Here is a 21,351-nt window from a genome sequence, read left to right as displayed (position 1 = left end):
CCAAGAACTGTCCTTGTGTTCCAGCCACTAAAGTTGCTAAGCCCTTTCCAGTCCATCCTAAACCAGACTGCTATATATAAGACACTGACCATACAAAAGTCTACCCAGTATCAGCCCTAGTTCATCACAGCCGGAGTCACCATCTAAGCGTCACTCGACACATCCACACACATGCAGCCATTTAAGTTTAGGTTTTTTATAACTTCCATTTTCTAATTAGAGATCCTCTGTGTTCATCCCATGCCTTTTTGAATTCCGTCACCATTTCTGTCTCTACCACCTCCTTAATGGAGACTTTCTGCATCTGTGCTGTTAAACCAAGGAGGAGGAGACAGCACTCAAAGAACTCTGTACTCGGTGAGAGGCTGGCACAAGTGCAGCATACACTTCCACGGGAACCCCGCAGGAATTGTTTCTTCGTCCCAGCGGGAACTCCGCAGGAACAGCTTCCGTCCCCGCAGGAAACTTGCGGATTCTGCAGGATTCCCGCGAACCCCATTCCCGTGCAAGTCTCTATTACATACTGCTTCTTATTATTTTAGTATTAGAAAGCCCTTAAAAGCTTGGCTGTTCCAGCAATGTTTTAATTCATTTTTTTAGATCCTGTGCTTTTGGATTGTAGGCTGTATTGCTATACTACTTATTACCACCAATATTTTATTTATTACATTTGTATCCCACATTATCCCACCTCTTTGCAGGCTCAATGTGGCTTCCAATTCGTCACTGCTTTAACAGCTTGTACAAAGCAATATATAAAGTAATAAATCCAATACACACTCAACTTATATTATAGGCTCTTTAGGAGGAGATGATTTAGAACAAGCCACAGCTTTCTGAAAGAATATTTAAATTTTATATATAAAAGTGATGTTTGTGGGTTTAAAAGGAAGGAATTTTGTCATTGTGTTAAAACTGAAATGACTGTAAGGTGGTAAGAAAAAGGGTATTAAAAAAATAACTGTATTTGGTGCAAAAAAAACTCTTTAATGTATATCGGTTCTGGCGGAATATGAGACGTGCAGCAGAGTTCTGAACAGATTGAAGGGGGGATAGATGGCTAAGTGGGAGGCCGGTGAGGAGTAAGTTGCAGTAGTCCAGGCGAGAGGTAATGAGAGCGTGGACGAGAGTTCGGGTGGTGTGTTCAGAGAGGAAAGGGCGAATTTTGCTGATGTTAAAGAGGAAGAAGCGACAGGTCTTGGCTATCTGCTGGATATGCGCAGAGAAGGAGAGAGAGGAGTCAAAGATGACTCCGAGGTTGCGGGCAGATGAGACGGGGATGATGAGGGTGTTATCAACTGAGATAGAAAGTGGAGGAAGAGGAGAAGTGGGTTTTGGTGGAAAGACGATAAGCTCGGTCTTGGACATGGTTCAGTTTCAGGTGGTGGTTGGACATCCAGGCAGCAATGTCGGATAAGCAGGCCGATACCTTTGCCTGGGTCTCCGCGGTGATGTCTGGTGTGGAGAGATACAGTTGGGTGTCATCAGCATAGAGATGATACTGGAAACCATGAGATGAGATCAGGGAGCCCAGGGAAGAGGTGTAGATTGAGAAGAGAAGGGGTCCAAGGACAGATCCCTGGGGAACACCAACAGATAAGGGGATGGGGGTGGAGGAAGATCCATGAGAGTGAACTTTGAAGGTGCGGTGGGAGAGATAGGAGGAGAGGACAGAGCATACACTACATAGTGCATGTCCTATTTTATTCCTACGGACCACGTGGCACTTAGTGTGTACTAATGTCTGTTAGTGTGCACTAAATTTAGTAAAAAGCCTCTTAACCCTCCCATTGCATCAGGTGCACACACACTGCGAGCTCTCCAGGGACAGAAAAATATCTACTGTACTTGAATGTACAGCAGATAGCTTTCAGGTAGTATATAAATAAATCAATCAACCACTATCAAAGCATTTGAAAAAGAAGGTAATTTGCTTCTACAAAACAGAGAAAGGCTTGAAAAGAAATACCTAAACTCTTCCAGCTTGCAATCTCAACTGCTGGAAACATTAAGAAACTGAAACAACACAGAAGCGTTGAAGTCAAGGAAAGATCTGGAAGATCAAGAAAATTCTGACAGAACTTCCCCAAAATTGGTTAGATCTGTAGAATTCACAGATCACTGCAAATGTGCCATTTTTGTGAGGATCAGGGCTTATTTTGTGTGTGTGTGTGGGTGGGGGGGGGGGGGGGGGGGGGGGGGGGAAGATGGCCTGGAATGCAGTTCCATCACTTTATTTCAGACTCCTGAGTAGCAAGGGTATTCTGCTCTAGCCCCTCCCTTCCAAGCAGTCTGCAGGGAAGAGGGCAGTAGGTTGTGAGCCTGAACAGAGAACATTTACTCTAATCCCTAATACATCCCTTCTTCTCCTGGCCCACCCAAGCCTTTCTTGGCTCCACAGTCCCACTTCCTTTTTATCTGTAAATTAAGCCCTGGTGAGGATATTTTATAAAGACAAGTAAGGCTTTATAACACAGCCTCAAAGTAATTGATTATTTCCCCTTCTAGACAACTAGTTATATTCTTAAGAGGCTGCAGGAAATGTTTGGAAGCTGTAATTTCTACCAAAGGAGGCGTTACAAAGTACTAACTAAAAGGGTGTCCAAATTTTACCACCTGCCATATTCATCATTCTCTTGTTCTGAATGTATTAACATCAGTAAATAAATAGTAAATATGCTTTAAAACTGGTAAAAAGATGTTTAGCCTAAAATTCAAAAACACCCAGATAGCAGCACCTGCTACCTGGAAAAGTGTCGCTGACTGGGGTCAGTCAATGATTTTCAGCTGTATTATCTGGAAAATGGTCACTAAAATTTATTACAGACTATTTTGGTGCTATCTGGAGAGTGCTGGGGCTGTCTGTAGGCAGACCCTACAGTTACCCGGTTAGCGGCAATATTCAGTCCTAACCAGTGCTTTTTTTGTAGAAAAAAAGGTGTCGGTACTCATTATGGGCGGAGTCACCACATATGGTTCCACCCCTATGATAGCCACACCCACATTAGCCACACCCCTTATACCAGCCATGGCGCATATAAACAGACATCATTGAAAATATACTGGTATAGTAGAAAAACAATAACTTGTGATTTTTTTTCATTATAAATCATTTCTGTAAGATGTTACAGCTCCAGTATACCCAGTGCAAAATAAGACAGCAGATGTAAATTCTCAAATTGGACAAATTCCAAACACTAAAATGAAAATAAAATGATTTTTTTCTACCTTTGTTGTCTGGTGACTGTTTTCTATCCATACTGGTCCAAGTGTCTGATTCTGCTGCTCTCTATCTGTTCTCTTAACTCCGTTTCCAGGGCTTCCTTTCCATTTATTTCTTTACTTTCCTCCTTTATTCCTCCATGTACAGCATTTTGCCTCTCTCCCCGCCAACCCCTCCATCCATGTCCAGCAATTCTCCTCTATCTCCTGCTCTCTTCTCCATCCATTTCCAGCATTTCTCCTTCCTCCCCTGCCATCTCATCCATGTGCATCTCCTTCCTATCTTACCTCCCCCTCCATCCATGCCCAGCATGTCTCCTCTCTCCCCTGCCCTCCCATGTCCAGCGATTCTCCTCTGTCCCGTCCTCTCCTGCCATCCATGTCCAGCGATTCTTCTCTGCCCCCTGCCATCCATGTCCAACGATTCTCTCTTCCCTGCCCTCCCCTCCCAGGAATGTCCAGCAATTCTCCGTTCCCTGCCCTCCCCTCCTAGCCATGTCCAGCAATTCTCCGTTCCCTGCCCTCCCGTCCCCTCCCAGCAATGTCCAGCACCAATTCTCCGTTCCCTGCCCTCCCCTCCTAGCCATGTCCAGCAATTCTCCGTTCCATGCCCTCCCCTCCCAGCAATGTCCAGCACCAATTCTCCGTTCCCTGCCCTCCCCTCCCAGCAATGTCCACCACCAATTCTCCGTTCCCAGCCATGTCCAGCAATTCTCTGTTCCCTCCCCTCCTAGCCATGTCCAGCAATTCTCCGTTCCCTGCCCTCCCGTCCCCTCCCAGCAATGTCCACCACCAATTCTCCGTTCCCTCCCCTCCCCGCAATGTCCACAACCAATTCTCCGTTCCCTCCCCTCCCAGCAATGTCCACCACCAATTTGTTCCCTGTCCTCCCCTCCCAGCAATGGCCACCACCAATTCTCCGTTCCCTCCCCTCCCAGCAATGTCCACCACCAATTCTCCATTCCCTGTCCTCTCCTCCCCTCCTAGCCATGTCCAGCAATTCTCCGTTCCCTGCCCTCCCCTCCCAGCAATGTCCACCACCAATTCTCCGTTCCCTCCCCTCCCAGCCATGTCCAGCAATTCTCCATTCCCTGCCCTCCCCTCCCCTTCCAGCAAAGTCCAGCACCAATTCTCCGTTCCCTGCCCTCCCCTCCCAGCAATGTCCACCACCAATTCTCCGTTCCCAGCCATGTCCAGCAATTCTCTGTTCCCTCCCCTCCCAGCCATGTCCAGCAATTCTCCGTTCCCTGCCCTCCCCTCCTAGCCATGTCCACCACCAATTCTCCATTCCCTGCCCTCCCCTCCCAGCAATGTCCACCACCAATTCTCCGTTCCCTCCCCTCCCAGCAATGTCCAGCAATTACTGTTCCCCCCCTCCCAGCTATGTCCAGCAATTCTCCGTTCCCTGCCTTCCCCTCCCAGCTATGTCCAGCACCAATTCTCCGTTCCCTCCCCTCCAAGCAATGTCCACCACCAATTTGTTCCCTGTCCTCCCCTCCCAGCAATGTCTACCACCAATTCTCCGTTCTCTCCCCTCCCCTCCCAGCAATGTCCACCACCAATTCTCCGTTCCCTCCCCTCCCAGCAATGTCCAGCAATTCCCTGTTCCCTCCCCTCCCAGCCATGTCCAGCAATTCTCCGTTCCCTGCCCTCCCCTCCTAGCCATGTCCAGCAATTCTCCGTTCCCTCCCCTCCCAGCAATGTCCACCACCAATTCTCCGTTCCCTCCCCTCCCAGCAATGTCCACCACCAATTCTCCGTTCCCTCCCCTCCCCTCCAAGCAATGTCCACCACCAATTTGTTCCCTGTCCTCCCCTCCCCTCCCAGCAATGGCCACCACCAATACTCCATTCCCTCCCCTCCCAGCAATGTCCACCACCAATTCTCCATTCCCTGTCCTCTCCTCTGCCATGTCCAGCAATTCTTGGACCTTTTTTTGCCCCCCCCCCCCTCCCCCAGCGACATTCCCGGCGAGTCCTGACCTTACTTTTTTTTTTTTTTTAAGACTCAGAACGCGCGAACGATGCAGCCGGCAGCAATTGAAAGAGGCTGTCTGGCGTCTGCGTCGGAGCTTCCCTCACCCTCTGCGAGTCCCGCCTATGCGGAAACAGGAAGTTGTAACAACGAAGGCAGGACTCGCAGAGGGTGAGGGAAGCTCCGATGCAGACGCCAGACAGCCTCTTTCAATCGCTGCCGGCTGCATCGTTCGTGCGTTCTGAGTCTTAAAAAAAAAAAAAAGTAAGTGCAGGACTTGCCCAGAGTGTCGTGGGGGAGGGGGGGGGGGGGGGGAAAAAAAAAAAAAAGGTGCCGGTACGCCGTAACGTTGCGTACCGGCATAAAAAAAGCACTGGTCCTAACTGGATAAAGTTAGGAAAGCTAAAAGACTATCAGAATAGTTCCAGCACTGACCACACCATCTGAATATTCAAATCCACCCCTATATCCTAAATATTTGGATTTAATTCAACTGTAGTGGTTGGCATTAAAAAATGCCGACCCCCCCCCCCCAGCCTGAATAATGACCTGATTTTATTTAGCTTACTGTACACAACTGTAATAGCTAAATTTACAGGATTATAAAGAATTTCAACTGTAGGGTATTAACCCTTAAAAAAACACAATCAAGGGATTTTAAAAAGCCTCCATAAAGCCACATCAGTTGAGCTAATATTTCCAGTGAGGCAGGGACTAGAAAGACAGCATCCTAGAAGATAAAACTCTTTAGTGCTTCTCTGTTATCTATGAAATGTGTAGGAGGGTGGGGACAGGGGCAGTGGCTCCTACAGAATTATCTTTTTTCTTTTATAACCATGTCTCCTCTGGAGCTGAACTCCACCATATATCTAAACCAGAACTCTTCTATGGTAATGCCTCAAGGCACTGTGAACAGCCACTCAACAAATGCATGACTCCTTGCAGTGATGGTCTTGCAGGACACAAAGGGCCCTTGTTGCATAAGGCTTAAAGACACTACCTATATGTTCTAAAAACTAAGTAAAGAGTTGCACAATGATTTTATGGTATTACAGATCAGTTTATTTGTGACCACACCAGGAAAGAACAGGGTTGACAGCCCAGTTCCAGAGTGAGGATTTTTTATTCACCCCTGCAGTGGCACTGGACACATTCAGCAGATTTCCATTGCTCTAAAACTGGTAACTTCATGGAATCTATTCAAAGAACTGAGGTCAGGCATGCGTTCTTTCTGCAGGTCTTCGGGAGCTGGAATCTAAGCTGAAAAATGCCACACGTTAGAGGAATTATATTGCATCTTCTCTGCGCTTCTTCACCTTCCTCCATATCTGATTGTTCTTCCTGGGAGGACCTTGCTTCAGCTTTTCTCACTGCCATTTAGGACAATAGTGGTCGAAAGCTGAACCAGCATGGGCCTTCATTCACTGGCACATGGGATCCCCCTACTTCTTGATTAGACTCTAATCTCCTCCTCCTATAACCCAGCCACTGCAACAACGCGCTGTAGGGGAGTACAAATATGAATGCCCCTTATGTGCTTTGTGAACCCCACTTGCAAGTGCTGCTGTCGTGAAATGGCTGGACTGCGCTGGCTGTTTTTCCCCACAGTAGATCAAAAAGCCCCCAGTACACATGGCCATGCGGTATGAGAACTCTTACTGCATGGCCATGCGACGGGGAGCCCTTACCAACACCCACTGAAGTGGCGACAGGGGCTCCTGCACTAACCCAGTGGTAAGTGGCAGTGTGTGGCGATGCCCGACTACCGCCGGGTTACCGCCACGCAAGCCATTTCCAGGGGTTTTCTTTTTCCCCCAGGAAATGACACGTGCTCAGGGTGGGACTACCACTGGCGGCGGCAATGGGCCGGCAGCAGTCTCGAAAGAGCGAGCAGTAAGCCTGCGTTGGGCTTACCGCTGCTCTGTAAAAAGGCCCCTAAAATAGCATGGGGCCTCACAGTTGCTCATTAATAAACAAGAGGAATGAAACATGAAATCAAAAGAATTAATTTACTGAGTATCATTAGGAGTAGATATAATACCTGAAACATTTCTGGTAACTACGGTATTCTTAGAACTATGAATACAAAGACTGGAGTCACCAGTAGCCTCTGATATGTCACAACATGATTAAAAAAAGTCTGGGTGATTCTTTACTCTCCAACTAATGGGTCTTTGAGGTCCCACCTCATCTGGATCAGGAGAGAGAGAGGGGACTGAGATTGTTGTCTCTATAATATCCCCAGCACTGTTGATTTAATGTGCAATCATCAGGTTTGGGACTGAACCAAATGGCCCAGGGAGAGCTTTAACTTCCTTCATCAACCATACAATTATGATTTACGGTTTATATTTGATATACCACAAATTAAAGCATCCCACACTATTTTTGAAAGAGATTAAGGGAATTAAGGGAAGTTATGTTATTCAAATTTCAGCTATAGCTCTACAGTAGGGAGACTTGCTTGCTTGATCATCTCCTCCCACCTTTAAGGTCCTCTAAATGTTTTAAAAGTATTGGATCTTAGTTTAAAAAAAAATCTGATCACAGTATACAGAAATTAAATGCTTCACTTTCCTTATATAGATTTAAAAACAAACAACAAATCTTCCTCATCAGTGACTAAAGGGGGCATATAGAGGATATGTAAAAGGGTGCATGTGTGTGCATGTCTTTTTGGAGTATGGGGAATCACCATTAATTTCTACCAGGCCACATATTTGGGCTGCAAAGACCTAGGAAAGCAGTGCTGGACAGATGGAATTGGGGGACAGAAGAACAAGATTATATCCAGAACACACACCCCGTTTCTTGCATAGCACCTTGAATGGGTTATTCTCACCTGAGCCGCTTTCTCCAGCTTGGATTTTATATCTGCCAGCTCCATTTTGGCTTCTCGGAGTTTTGCTTTTAATTTTTCATTCTCTGAAAAAGCATTTTCGTAAAGCTAACATGGGAAACAGAAAAGCAGCAGGTGAGTTATACAGTGAACATGAAACATTTTATCTTTTAACAGCATATTTCACAGCAGCATCACTGAACTGTGTCGACCCATGGTAAATTCATGCTCCGCTACCTCAATGAAGCCCAGAATCGCTTATTTGCTGTAAACAACCAACAAAGCTAAAATTCCTGTCTAACTGAAGCATTAAATACCTCGACACAAATGGGAAAAAGGGGCAACGTCTGGAAAGCAGTATATACTAATGCCTAAAGTATGGGAAATAAGGTTTTACATCTTGAGGCTGTGATGGAAGAGGCTGATTTGGATTTAGTGGTGAACATAGACATGGTTCACAAAGAACTATGACAGGGATAAAGCTATACCGGTCTATATTCTGCTTATGAAAGACAGGGTAGAAAGAAAGGGAGGGGGAGTGGCGTTATATGTTAAAGATAATATTAAAGCCGCGTTTAATGTGAGCAAGTGCAAAGTGATGCTTGTGGGAAAGAGGAACCTAAACCACAGTTATGTGATGCAAAGTTCCACATTAGGAGTCACCGCCCAGGAAGGGTCTAAGCATCATGGTTGATGCTAAGTTGAAATCCTTTAGTGTGCAGTGGCAGCTGAGAAAGCAAATAGAATATCAGGAATTATTAGGAAAGGAATGGAAAACAAAAATGAGAATATTAGAATGCCACCACACCTCGAATACTGTGTGCAATTCTGGTCACCGCTTCTCAAAAAAGATATAGCAGAATTAAGGTACAGAGAAGGGCAAAGAAACTGATAAAAGGGATGGGATGACTTCTTTATGAGGAATGGATAAAGTGGCTAGGACACTTCAGCTGGAAGAAGAGACGGCTGAAGGGAGATACGATAGAGGTCTATAAAACACTGAGTGGAGAGGAATGGGTAGACATAAATTGCTTGTTTACTCTTTCCAAAAATACTAGGACTAGGGGGGTTGCAATGAACCTACAAAGTAGTAAATTTAAAACAAATTGGAGAAAATATTTCTTCACTCACTGATTGATTAAACTCAAATTCATTGCCAGAGAATGTGGTAAAAGCAGTTAGCTTAGCAGGGTTTAACAACAAAGGTTTGGATAATTTCCTAAAAGAAATATTCATAAGCTACTATTAGGAAGGACTTGGGGAAAATCCACTGCTTATAGGATAAGCAGCATAAAATCTGTTTTACTGTTCTGGGATCTTGCCAGGTCCTTGTGACCTGGTTTGGCCACTGTTGGAAACAGGATACTGGGCTTGATGGACCTTTGGTCTGTCCCAGTATGGCAACGTGTATGTATGAACAATTGCAGGACCTACAGGGTAAGGAAAAAGCTCTGTGGGTCAATCTGGAAAGAAGGAATGGCAAATTTATTTACACTGGTGAAGGCAAAAAACTTTGTTCAGATGGGGGATTATCTTAAGGAATTGCTGTCTGGATGGGAACATTGGGAAGAAGGTGGAAAGCAGTGGGCAAAACTGAAAGGAGCTATCGTTAAGGGCAACAAACATTTTTGTAAGGAAAGTAAATAAAAGAGGAAAAGGAGGCTGCTTTGGTTCTCAAAAGTAGTAGCTGAAAAGGTAAGAGATAGCAGAAAGAGGAAGACAGGCAACAATATCTGGAAAAGCTGGTAATCTGCAAAGATGCAAATGGAAGAAAAAATAGTCAATAAGCCCAGCATCCTGTCTCCAACAGTGGCCAATCCAGATCACAAATACCTGGCAAGATCCCAAAAAAGTACAAACCATTTTATACTGCTTATCCCTGAAATAGTGGATTTTCCCCAAGTCCAATTTAATAATGGTCTATGGACTTTTACGGAAGAACTGGCTGACCTAGTCAATGCTTCTCTGGAGTAGGGAGTGGTCCTGGAAGACTAGAGCGCAGATGTGATTCTTCTCCATAAAAACGGAATAAGGAAGAGGTTGGGAACTACAGGACAATAAATCTGACTTCTGTGGTAAGTAAATTAATGGAAATGCTTTTAAATTAGAGAATAGTAAAGCTTTTGGAATCCAATGGATTACAAGACCCAAGGCAACATGGTTGCACCAGAGGCAGGTCTTGTCAGATAAATCCGATTAATTTCTTTGACTGGGTGACAAGAGAGTTGGATAGAGGGAGAGTGTTAGATGTGGTATATTTAGATTTTAGCAAAGCCTTTGACATGGTTCCACATAGACAACTAATAACTGAGTGCCCTCAGTATGGGCCCTAAAGCAGTGTTTCCCAAATCGGTCCTAGAGTATCCCCTTGCCAGTCAGGTTTTCAGGATATCCGAAATGAATATGCATGAACTAGATTTGCATACACTGCCTCTATTGTATGCAAATCTCTGTCCTGCATATTCATTGTGGATATCCTGAAAACGTAACTGGGAAAGGGTACCCCAGGACTGACTTGGGAAACACTGCCTTAAAATGACTGATTGGGTTAGGAACTGGTTGAGTGGAAGGCGACAGAGGGTAGTGGTAAATGGAGCTCATTCTGAGGAAAAGGATGTTACCAGTAGTGTGCCACAAGGTTTGGTTCTTGGGCAGATTCTTTTCAATATTGTGTTATTGCTGAATGGAGCTGTCTGGTAAGGTTTGTCTCTTTGTGGATGATACCAAAATCTGCAACAGGGTAGACTCTCCTGATAGTGTGGATAACATGAGGAAGGACTTAGTGAAGCTTGAGGAACGGTCTGGAATTTGGCAGCTAAAATGTAATGCTAAAAAATGCAGGGCCATGCATCTGGGCTGCAAAAACCCAGAGGGAACGGAACAGTTTTGGGGGTGAAGAACATTTGTGCATGAAAAGGAGTGGACTTCCACACCCACTCTCCCCTCAACACACCCAGTCAAAAACAAATAAATACCACATGCTTAGTTTTGCTTTTGCCATTTGTGTGTGCTAACACAGAACATTTTAGTGCTTCCTGCATTTCAATTTACTATCCTACCTAATGGGTAATACCATCTAGGCGGCGTACAATCTAAAATCATTTCAAGACTAGACTTTTATAACCAGACAGCATATAATAGGGATAGGGGAAGAATTATTGAAAAGAGAGTAGGGGATAAAACATAAGGTGTACTGCACCTGCCTCCAGATTCACAGAGACTCCATTGATCTCTGCTGGGGTGCCAAATAAAATAAAAGTGACCCAATCATGAGAGCTCTGAGAATGCATCTTGGAAGAGAAGAGTTTTAAGGTCAGATTTGAATGTATCTAAAGAAGTACACAGACACAGATGATTAGGAAGTGAATTCCAGCGCTCCGGAGCTTGGACTGGGTAAATGGCATGCCTAGTATGTTCGTGATGAATTTCCTTGTAGGTAGACACATTGAGACATTGAAGTTGTGCAGACCTAAAAGCCTAAGAGGGAGAATAGGGAACTAAACAGCATGCTAAATATAACGGTTCATCTGAGGATCGGATCTTACATGCTAGTAATAGTATTTTGTAGGTGATGCGGTGTGTAATGGGTGGCCAGTGGGAGTTTTTAAGATGGGGAGTTACATGATCAAACATTTAGACCATCGATAAATTTAATTGCTGTATTCTGGACTATTTGAAGTCTTTGTCTGTCTTTAACTCTGAGGCCTATGTATAATGAATTACAGTAGTCTAGTTGACTAATTACTGGAGAATGCATCAATATATTCATGGACCTAATTAACTGAAGTTTATAGAAGGAACGCTATACAACTTGTGATATCTGGCTTGAAAAGACAGGAGTCATTTTAGATTCCAAACTAAAAGTCTAGTGGTCTATACTTGAGGAACGGGGATATCATCAAGTTAGATAGGGGAACGCAAACTAAGTTGAGTTTGATCAAAGAATAGAAGTGTCTTTGATTTATGAGGGCTCAGAACAAGATTATTACTATGAAACCAAGAGGTAATAGCTTGGAGTTTTGTACTGATGGGCCATTTCCCCTACATTAAGTATGCGTTAGCACTTAACATAGCTTAGTAAAAGGGGCCCCGAGTATATCACATCCAGATGTCTTAAATTGTCTTACAAATATGTGAAACTCTAAATCACCAATATACAATAACCACACATTCTATTTCAGAAGAACAAAAGCCAATATTGGTCAGGCTAGATTTGAACTGCTGACTCTTACATCAGAGAGACATGCCAGTGAGTAGATATACTTTATGAAGAAAGGTTATAGTGTTTCATATAATCTGATTTCAATATTTAAGGATCCACAATAAGCATTCTGTACATTTCAAATACAGTAGACGCTCGATGCAACGGACAAATAGGGGAGAGGGGGTGTCCGTAACTGCTGACTGTCCATAGTTTCTGGGAGAAATCTAAATAATATTAATGAATACAAAAATCATAAGAAAAAAGCCTATAAATTAGTATATTTATTGATTGTGTATAAGTGATTTAAATATAACAATGAATGTCAAAAATAAATGTTAAAATGTAATTTTTTGGTCTGTTTCCAAAATCCATTAAATCAGAGTCCATTGTATCGAGGGTTGACTGTATAATCAACAGAGCCCAAGACAATAACTTAAAAAGAAACAGCAGCTGAACACTTTAAAGGCTGCTGCCAACCAGACAAAAGCTAGAAACACCACAGACCGGTGAAAGGGGAACAGTTACTTTCTTATAGTCCTTGTCGCCATCGTCTGTTCGGCTGCTCAGGGAGGCCAGGCGATTCTCTCTCCTGGTATAAGCGCTAGTCCTGCTGGAGGCACCATCACTGAAATTGTCGCTTGTTGTGGGGCTGGCATTACCAGAATCTAGCCTAGGAGACAAGTGTGAAAAGCACTAGAAGGCTTGATGATACAAGGGGTTAAGTTCACTGATCCATAACGGTTCAAATTCAGTGCAAAACCAGTAGTGGCTTCCCAGTGTGTGACAATGTTTTCTTACAAATATACCCTCTACTACACAGAATGAGAAAAAAAATGTAAAAGTTCTGTAAGCTAAGAAAAAAAAATGAATGGGGTTCTTTTTCAGTAGAGATCCTTACTGGCAAAGTATGCATGTGCTTTTCAGCTCAAGTAAATCCAACCAAACTCAAAACAAATCAATCATGTACACCACTAATATCCTCTTTTCTAGGGTTCAGTGCGGTTTACATTCTAGGTGAGACAAAAGCCAATCATTTTAATGTGAGGTATGAGAACAAAACACAAGAAATAACTGAAAGGATCAAATCCATGTACATCAGATTTGAAAATGGGCATGTTATATGGCTAAAACTATGTGCAAGTATAATCATATGGTGTTAACTGACCGTGTGAAATATGCATGCTTTTGGCATGCCTACTATATGTGTACATTTTGAAAAATCAAATACAGATGAGTAGTTTCCAGTCAGGCCCCCCCTCCCCAGAACGGTCCTCCCTTTATGTGGCCAAAATTTGTATGCATGTTGAGGAGGCTAAAACATCCACTTAACCTGCCAACATTGAATATGTCCAGCTAAGTACTTTTAACCGTGTAAAAGGAACACGAGCCTTTCAAAACTGATCTCATGGTGTGTGCAGATAATAATGGTGCCTGAACCCTTATTTGCAAATTACATCAAAGGTCATAACACTCATCGCCTCTACTGGACTTAACTATAAACTGGCAGGAGCAGGGGAGAGGGAAGAAAGGGTATCTGTGAGTTCTAGAACATACTCTTATCACTCAGACTCTGTCACACGGTCATAGATTATGCATTTCAGGAACTAGAGGTGGAAGGTATTGTGAAATCGGTGAGGCATGTTTCTAACCCTGTGGTGCCATGCCTGTGCTGGCTGGTAAGTACATTCCTGAAGAAAGGTATAAGGGATATTACTAATACATTCTTTATAGATGACTATGTTCCAGTCTCACAGAAACAGGCTGTGGTAACATTCCTGAAGAAATCTAATTTAGATTTTGAAGACTTGGATAATTTTAAGGCAGTGTCAAATATTCCACACCTTAGTAAGCTGTCAGAGGCGGCGGTGTTACAGCAATTGCAGGAACCTATGGATCCATTCCAACCAGGTTTTTAAAAAGTATATGGAACACAGATGACTATTACACTTGACAGATGATACTTTTGTGATTCAGACAGAAAAAAGCAACACTGGGCCTTTAAGACTGGGACACTTGAAATTCTTTATTGATTGCTCGACATGGGCCGTGTTTCGGCATTAGACGACGCCTGCCTCAGGGGTCTGACAACATAAAAACAAATGTGCATATATATATAAATAAACACAACCACATAGATATTAAAATATATACATACATATACGCATATAATCAAAATACATTAAAAAATATATAATCTTGAGATCTTATTTTAAGAGCACATCATGTGCTCTTAAAATAAGGTCTCAATATTATATATTTTTAATGTATTTTGATTATATGCATATATGTATGTATATATTTTAATATCTATGTGGTTGTATTTATATATATATGCACATTTGTTTTTATGTTGTCAGACCCCTGAGGCAGGCGTCGTCTAATGCCGAAACACGGCCCATGTCGGGCAATCAATAAAGAATTTCAAGTGTCCCAGTCTTAAAGGCCCAGTGTTGCCTTTTTCTGTATGCTTGTTGTGTATGCTGTTGTACCCTCTCTATTTGTGCTCTACGTTTGTGATTTTTTAACTGACAGATACTAAATAGTAATATTTAGTGGCCCTATACGAAGTGTGTGTGTGTGTTGGGGGGGGGGGGGGGGGAGAGGGGGTAATGACAATGCACAAGAATCAGCTATTTCCCCAGTGTTGTTTAATTTGTATATATGACTGTTGGGAGAGCTAATCAGTGGCAAATCCACCTGACAAAAGATTACTGCTCGCTCGGTCTGTCTCCTGTGTGCTGGGTTGTGTTAACTGTGCTCTGCCGGCCATGGGTCTTTTATCCTGCCGCGTCCCTTCTCACCTATGTGGAAATAAGAAGTACTTCACATAGGAGGTGAGATGTGGCCGGCAGAGCACAGTTAACGTGATAACCCGGCACACAGGAGCAGGAGACCAATCAGACCTATTGCCACAGAAGCCTGAAGAAAGCGGCTTTTTTATTGCCAGTGCCGGGCCCGAGAAAACCTTGGCCCCCCTGGCAGAAATTTATAACAGGGTACACAAACCATGAGCGAAAAAAACAGAAACTTGGCTAAAACTGAATATTAAAAAAGGGATATGGGCCAATTGTGATTGATGGGGCATCTATGGAAGCAAACGATCAAGTAAGAGATTTAGGGGTGCTGGTGGAGAGGCAATGGCCAACAATTCCACAGATCAAAATAATGGTGAGGGCTTGCTTTTTCCAGATTAGAGGCAACTGTCAACATCAGCCACTGTTAGGACAAAAAGATATACAGACAGTAATCCATAACATAGTAACTAGTCAGCTGGACTACTATAATTCCTGCTTTGTCACATTCCTCATGGAGGCATTAGAAGCCTACCTCTGGTACAAAACGCAACAGACTGCCTGATAGTGGGTAGTGGGACTAGGCAAAGGATGACACCAGTAATGGCTTTAAATATTGAATTTGCTTTATGATATTGTGTCCCTCTGAAACAACACATGTCCCTAAAAGTAAGCAGGAACACGCTCCTTTTTCATCTGGGCATTTAGTGCCTTCAAAATCTGATGACATAGGCAGTTACCTATAATTAATCCAGGCCTGCCTGTCAACGAGACTAGCTAGGTTAGAGCCAGATAGTGGACAATGTAATATCAAGGATCAAACTTATGGAACAATCTACCACTGCAGATTTGAATGGTGAAAGGATACCTGGATTTTAGAAGAAAACATAAAATGAGGTGGTAATGGATTCATAAGGTCTGAAAGCTGGCTAATTCAACACTGCAAATTATAGTCAATTTTAAGACCAAACTTTTTATTTATTTTTTTTTTAACTATTTTTTATTTTGGTGTTGTGTATATAGAGATACCCTTGTGTGATATCTTTGTATCCTTGTTAGATTATAAAGTAGGCAAGAAATACATAGAATCCATTCAGGACAGGGGTTTTCAACTAGCAAGTCAGGTTTTCAAGATATCCACAATGAACATGCAAACCTCTCTCATGCATATTTCATTGTGAATATCCTGAAAAACAGACTAGCTGGGTGTATCCTGAGAACTGAGAACCTCTGATATAGGATATTCAGCAGTACCAGGTTCGCCTTTCATGGCTGAAAGGTGCAATTCCAGAACTTACAAGAGCTGCAGACAAGACTGATTTTTGCCAGAAAGAAGCAGTACAAATATACCTTAACATCTAAAGGGCAAAACACTAAAGCCTTAAAAAAAAAAATTGAACGTTATGTTTGAGTCTTTTAATTTTTTTTATTCTACCAGAATGTCTTTGTGATGTCACCTCGCCAAGTTAGTTGCCCTTCTGAGACACCATATTAATAATGTCAATTAGTATGGATTTCTGAAGTGCATATTTGTAAATTTTAGAGTAGAAACATATTCTAAAAATCAAAGATATTTGTAATATGCTTCCTGATGGACTCTGAAATAAAATATAAAAACATCTTACACTGTATAAAGTAGATTCAACTGCGATACAAAATCTTTTATTCAAGACTATATTCAGTTTGCTCAATTTACCACCTTTCATGGTGTCAGGCACTTCTGCAGATGTCTGACAGTTCCAATCAACCGAATGCAACTATATTAGGACGTAGCATTTATTTCTTCTGAACAGAAAATACCATTGATAAAGGTCCTAAGCAGAATGCATAATGGTGGGTTATTAAATGCAGTGTTTATTTCTCTAGGGTTCACGGGGTTTCAAGTGGTGATGCCAAGCCTGATTGGTGACAACTTTGGGCTATAGGCAACTACAGCATATTCTGCATTATAAAGGATGCTAATAATTTGTGTGATATTTATTAGGATTTATTTACCGCCTTTCTGAAGGAATTCACTCAAGGCGGTGTACAGTAAGAACATAGAAAGGCATGAAAAAGAAAAGCAGGAAAGCAGGTTTGTTGAAAAAAAAATAAAAATACTTAAGCTCTTACCTGGGAAGTCTTTCATGCTGAAAAGGGAAGGGGAGGGAATAAAACAAAACAAAAACAACAATAAAAAGCAAAATTAGAGAGATATGGCATTATAGAAGAGCACTGGCAACACATTATGCCAACATTAGCAGCTGAGTATTCTCTGTATGAACTCAAGTGGTAGCTAAACTAAAATTAATTATATGAATGAGATCATCAGGAAAAAAAAAAATCAACAGCCTTGGTAGCAACCATATCAAGCTGTCTACACTCAGCTTGATTTGATTACTTTATTTTTTGTCTACTAGACTGTAAGCTCTTTGAGCAGGGACTGTCTTTCTTCTTTGTTTGTGCAGCGCTGCGTACGCCTTGTAGCGCTATAGAAATGCTAAATAGTAATATTGTGATGTCATAATGCCTCAGTCCACCAATAAGAGCCAACCTCATCAGTGATGTCACAATGGCTTGATTGTCCTATACTTGGCTCACTTTTATTACATAACTCTTTGAGCAGGGACTGTCTTTCTTCTTTGTTTGTGCAGCGCACGCCTTGTAGCGCTATAGAAATGCTAAATAGTAGTAGTAGTAGTAGTAGTAATTCATTCTTCAGTGCTATGAAAGACCATACAGAGTCCAAACCATTCAATCAACTTACTTACTGTCTTATTGATTGTTAGCCTAATTACCCAAAAAGGACCATGCAATATGGTCTATTTAAAATAATAAACTGATTAGGACATGAGTAACAGAGAACTGTCATTAGTCAGTCAGTGTTGTTTTGAGACACAAATGCCACATTCTCAGTTGGCCATGCTTGAAAAATAATGGGGCACTAATGGCCAGCTGATGATTTCTCAACATAGATGGAAGCTACAAATTCAACAGTTAGATTTAAACTTATGCAACCAAAGCAAAGAGGAGTTCAGAAAGGGTGGATAATCAAACCCCCCAAACAAATTTCAAGCCTACATTCCCATCAGTTCCACAGAATATATCTACTTTTTGAGGGGGGGGGGGGGGGGGAATAAACTCCTATTCTACTGAATTCCAATAGATTCAGATTCGATTATTTGTTATCTAAATAACATGAAGACATTAGCCACTGAAAAGATATCATAAAGAGTAAAAATTTAGTGGGTCTTTTACAAAGGCACGTAGCGTTTTTAGCACCCACTAAAAATAAGTATGTACTAAATGCTAGATATGCCATATATTCCTATGAATTGACCAAAAAGATTTTTTTAAACAAATGTGGGGACTTAAATATAGCTAAAATACATGAAGTATCCCAAACATTGATATTACAGCAGGAAACAACTACAAAATCTACAACAATATGACATTTTTTATAAGAATATTTTTGGGGGGATCATCAGATCATAATGCAACTCACACCATTAGAACACCTTGTTCCTTCTTCATATTGAAAAAAATGGTTGCAGTGCAAATCGTCATTAGATCACCCTGATTTTGTGATTTTTTGGCATATATCTTATGCAATATTTTATAATTCTTTACAAAAAATGTAGTATATAGTTGCATATATTCCTATGGTCATCTCTAGCGTTTAACGCGAGCTAAAAACACTACCAAGCCTTTGTAAAAGACCCCCTAAAGAAGATATCAAAATGGTGATTTTGTTTTTCAAAGTACAGAACACAAGCATTCAGCATGTCACGTTTACCAAATATTACTTGTTCCAAATTATGAAGAGTTCTTTCTAAGCCATAACATCTTTCAATGCATTATTTCCTGTATTTACAACAGGAAGGTTGCTATGCCCGAGTTGCATATCAGAAGTGCTTACATAGCCATATCAAACACAACTGGGTCATGGCTCAGATAAAAGTCTGCACATTATAATACATTGTGATTATTATTTTTAAAAATGTTTATAAAATGTCTCGTATCTCTCCCATTTTGAAGACTATTTTAAGGTTAACAAACTACCTTCTCCCTACAAATGTTAAGCCATGATTCTCAGACACACGATATGTTATCAAAGAGAAAGCTATTTTGCACCATTCTTTGGTTTTGCACATAAACCAATTTTATTTTTGCCAAGGGGCCATGAGGCTCTCTATATGTGCTCAATACTTGACAAAACTCTGATGCAAATATGACCACTGAGCTCCCAACAGTCGAGATTCTGAAAGCAAAACAACCACTGTATTTTTCAAGTTTGTGTGTGTGTTTTGTAGGAAAAAAAAATTGAATCCTTGACAAACCTACAATGTTCCATGCTGTAGGTTGACACCTCAACCATCTCTACTAACAGCAGCAAATATCCTACAATGGGGTCTACACATGAACCTGAATTAGTTATTAGTATAGATAGCAAGAACTACAAGTACCAGACGTCAAGTAAAAATTTGCTGGTTTACTTTGGACCCTCGACACTTTAGCAGGCATTAACTGCCAGTAGTTGCTGGATCTACCCCCATTTTGTCAGAATCCATCTCTGTATTTCAATGTCCAAGAGTCAAGCCCAACTTGCCTAAAGGACCTCTATTTACATGATTATGCAGTTAACTGCAAGGCCACTGCATTAAATGTTTACAACATTTCAACCTTTCTTTTACCATGCATTAAATGAATGGTAGATTACAAAATGCAGTTATAGGCACCTATTCAGGTTGTGTTAACTGTGCCACATTATCTATCATGTTAACAGTCAATGCATGGTAACTGCCACAATAACTGTGTTAACTGCTACTGCACGCATTGCTGAATTAACCCCACATCTTTTTATTTGATTTTGCTCACATCTTTTTAGTAGTAGCTCAAGGTGAGTTACAGTCAGGTACACTGGGCACTGAATTTCCCTGTCAGGCTCACAATCTAAGTTTGTACCTGAGGCAATGGAGGGTTAAGTGATTTGCCCAAGATCACAAGGAGCAGAAGCAGGATTTGAACCAGCCACCTTTGGATATCGAGAGTGTGCTTTAACCACTAGGCTACTCCCCCACTCCTTAGTAAATAGATCCCAAAGTGTAAACTCCTACATCTGTACTATCAAGTTTAGAATACATGTACCAAAGGCCTTGTCTCAGGCTGCATTCGTCACTTCATATCTATGGTATGGCTCCAGTTTGCTCCCATCAGCGGTTTATGCACACAAATTTACCATTCAGTAGCCATCATTTTGGAAATGGCCTGTTTTTCATATTTAATGTCCATTAAAACATAACTGCACTCCATAATCTACTTTCTCCATCTCGCCATTATTTATATTCCAATTAAGGATAGTCAAGTGGAACAGAAATACAACAAATGCAAATATTAATGAGCACACCTACGCATCTACTAAAAACATTTACCTAACTGCTAAAAGGCATGCTTGCCTCTTACCATCCTTAGCTGTTAGGCAAAAATGAAAACAGAAATCTACTTTCCTTTATACTTTAAAGAATTTCTCTTTACACATTCACTAAGTAAAACCAATTTCTAGCTTGATAGCACTTCTTTTGCTTTATTATCTCTGCTGAAATCTCATTTTCCAATAATGTTCTCCTATCTTGTGCTTTTATAAAAACCAGTTGGGGGTTGGTAGTTGTGATTCTACATCCTAAACAAGAGATTTATCTGTGTATACCATACTTGAAGAACCTAAATTGCCACCTAGACTGATTTGCATTTAAAAGTAAGGAGCCCTGTTACATAAGTGTAACAAGTTTTTGCAAAAAGTTAAGGTATAATAAGAAACGTGCCCAGACATGGAATGCGGGCAGCACTGCTCAAAGTTACAAAAATAGAAACCTAAAGAGTTGCATCTTCAAAAAGATATAAACAGGATGGAGTCAGTCCAGAGGGTGGCTACCAAAATGGTCAGTGGTCTTCATCATAAATCATATGGGGACAGGCTTAATTATCTCAATATGTATACTTTGGAAGAAACAAACAGAACAGATCCGTAGAAGATACAAATCAATCTTTTTTTCCAGCGATATTGAAGTGCGTTAGAAAGGACGCCACCATCTTCTGGAGAGCATTTTGATCACTGTGTAGTGGCTGTGCTGCGTTTTTTTTCCCCACTATGGTGCTTTATCTGTAAGGGCATTAATCTATTGGTGATAAAGATTAGTATATATACCATATAGCCCCTGATGGGTGAAACACAGCCTATGTCGGGATTGCATTAGGTTGTAACTCTACAATAAAGATTTGTTTGTATCTTCTATGGATCTGCTCTGTTTGTTTCTACATTGAAGTCAGAGGATTGGCTGTCT

At 41.6% G+C, this 21,351-nt stretch overlaps 1 protein-coding gene across 9 annotated transcripts in view; it reads right to left on the bottom strand.

The window, feature by feature from the left end:
* The window catches only part of PPP1R12B (protein phosphatase 1 regulatory subunit 12B), a 219,397-nt gene that overhangs the window by 20,236 nt on the left and 177,810 nt on the right, over positions 1-21,351 (bottom strand). For 3 of the 9 annotated variants that reach the window (XM_030220573.1, XM_030220578.1, XM_030220579.1), the window contains 3 exons: positions 17,144-17,160; positions 12,744-12,909; positions 8,039-8,143 (listed from right to left, as the gene is read on the bottom strand). In XM_030220573.1, coding sequence (XP_030076433.1) covers positions 8,039-8,143; positions 12,744-12,909; positions 17,144-17,160 — 288 coding nt within the window. Of the gene's footprint in view, positions 1-6,279; positions 6,457-8,038; positions 8,144-12,743; positions 12,910-17,143; positions 17,161-21,351 lie in introns of those variants that run through there. The other 6 variants (XM_030220570.1, XM_030220580.1, XM_030220571.1 and 3 more) reach the window with 5 other exon arrangements.

Source organism: Microcaecilia unicolor, chromosome 12, assembly GCF_901765095.1.
Source record: "Microcaecilia unicolor chromosome 12, aMicUni1.1, whole genome shotgun sequence".
Lineage (NCBI taxonomy): Eukaryota > Metazoa > Chordata > Amphibia > Gymnophiona > Siphonopidae > Microcaecilia > Microcaecilia unicolor.
This window is presented reverse-complemented; position numbering and strand designations above follow the sequence as displayed.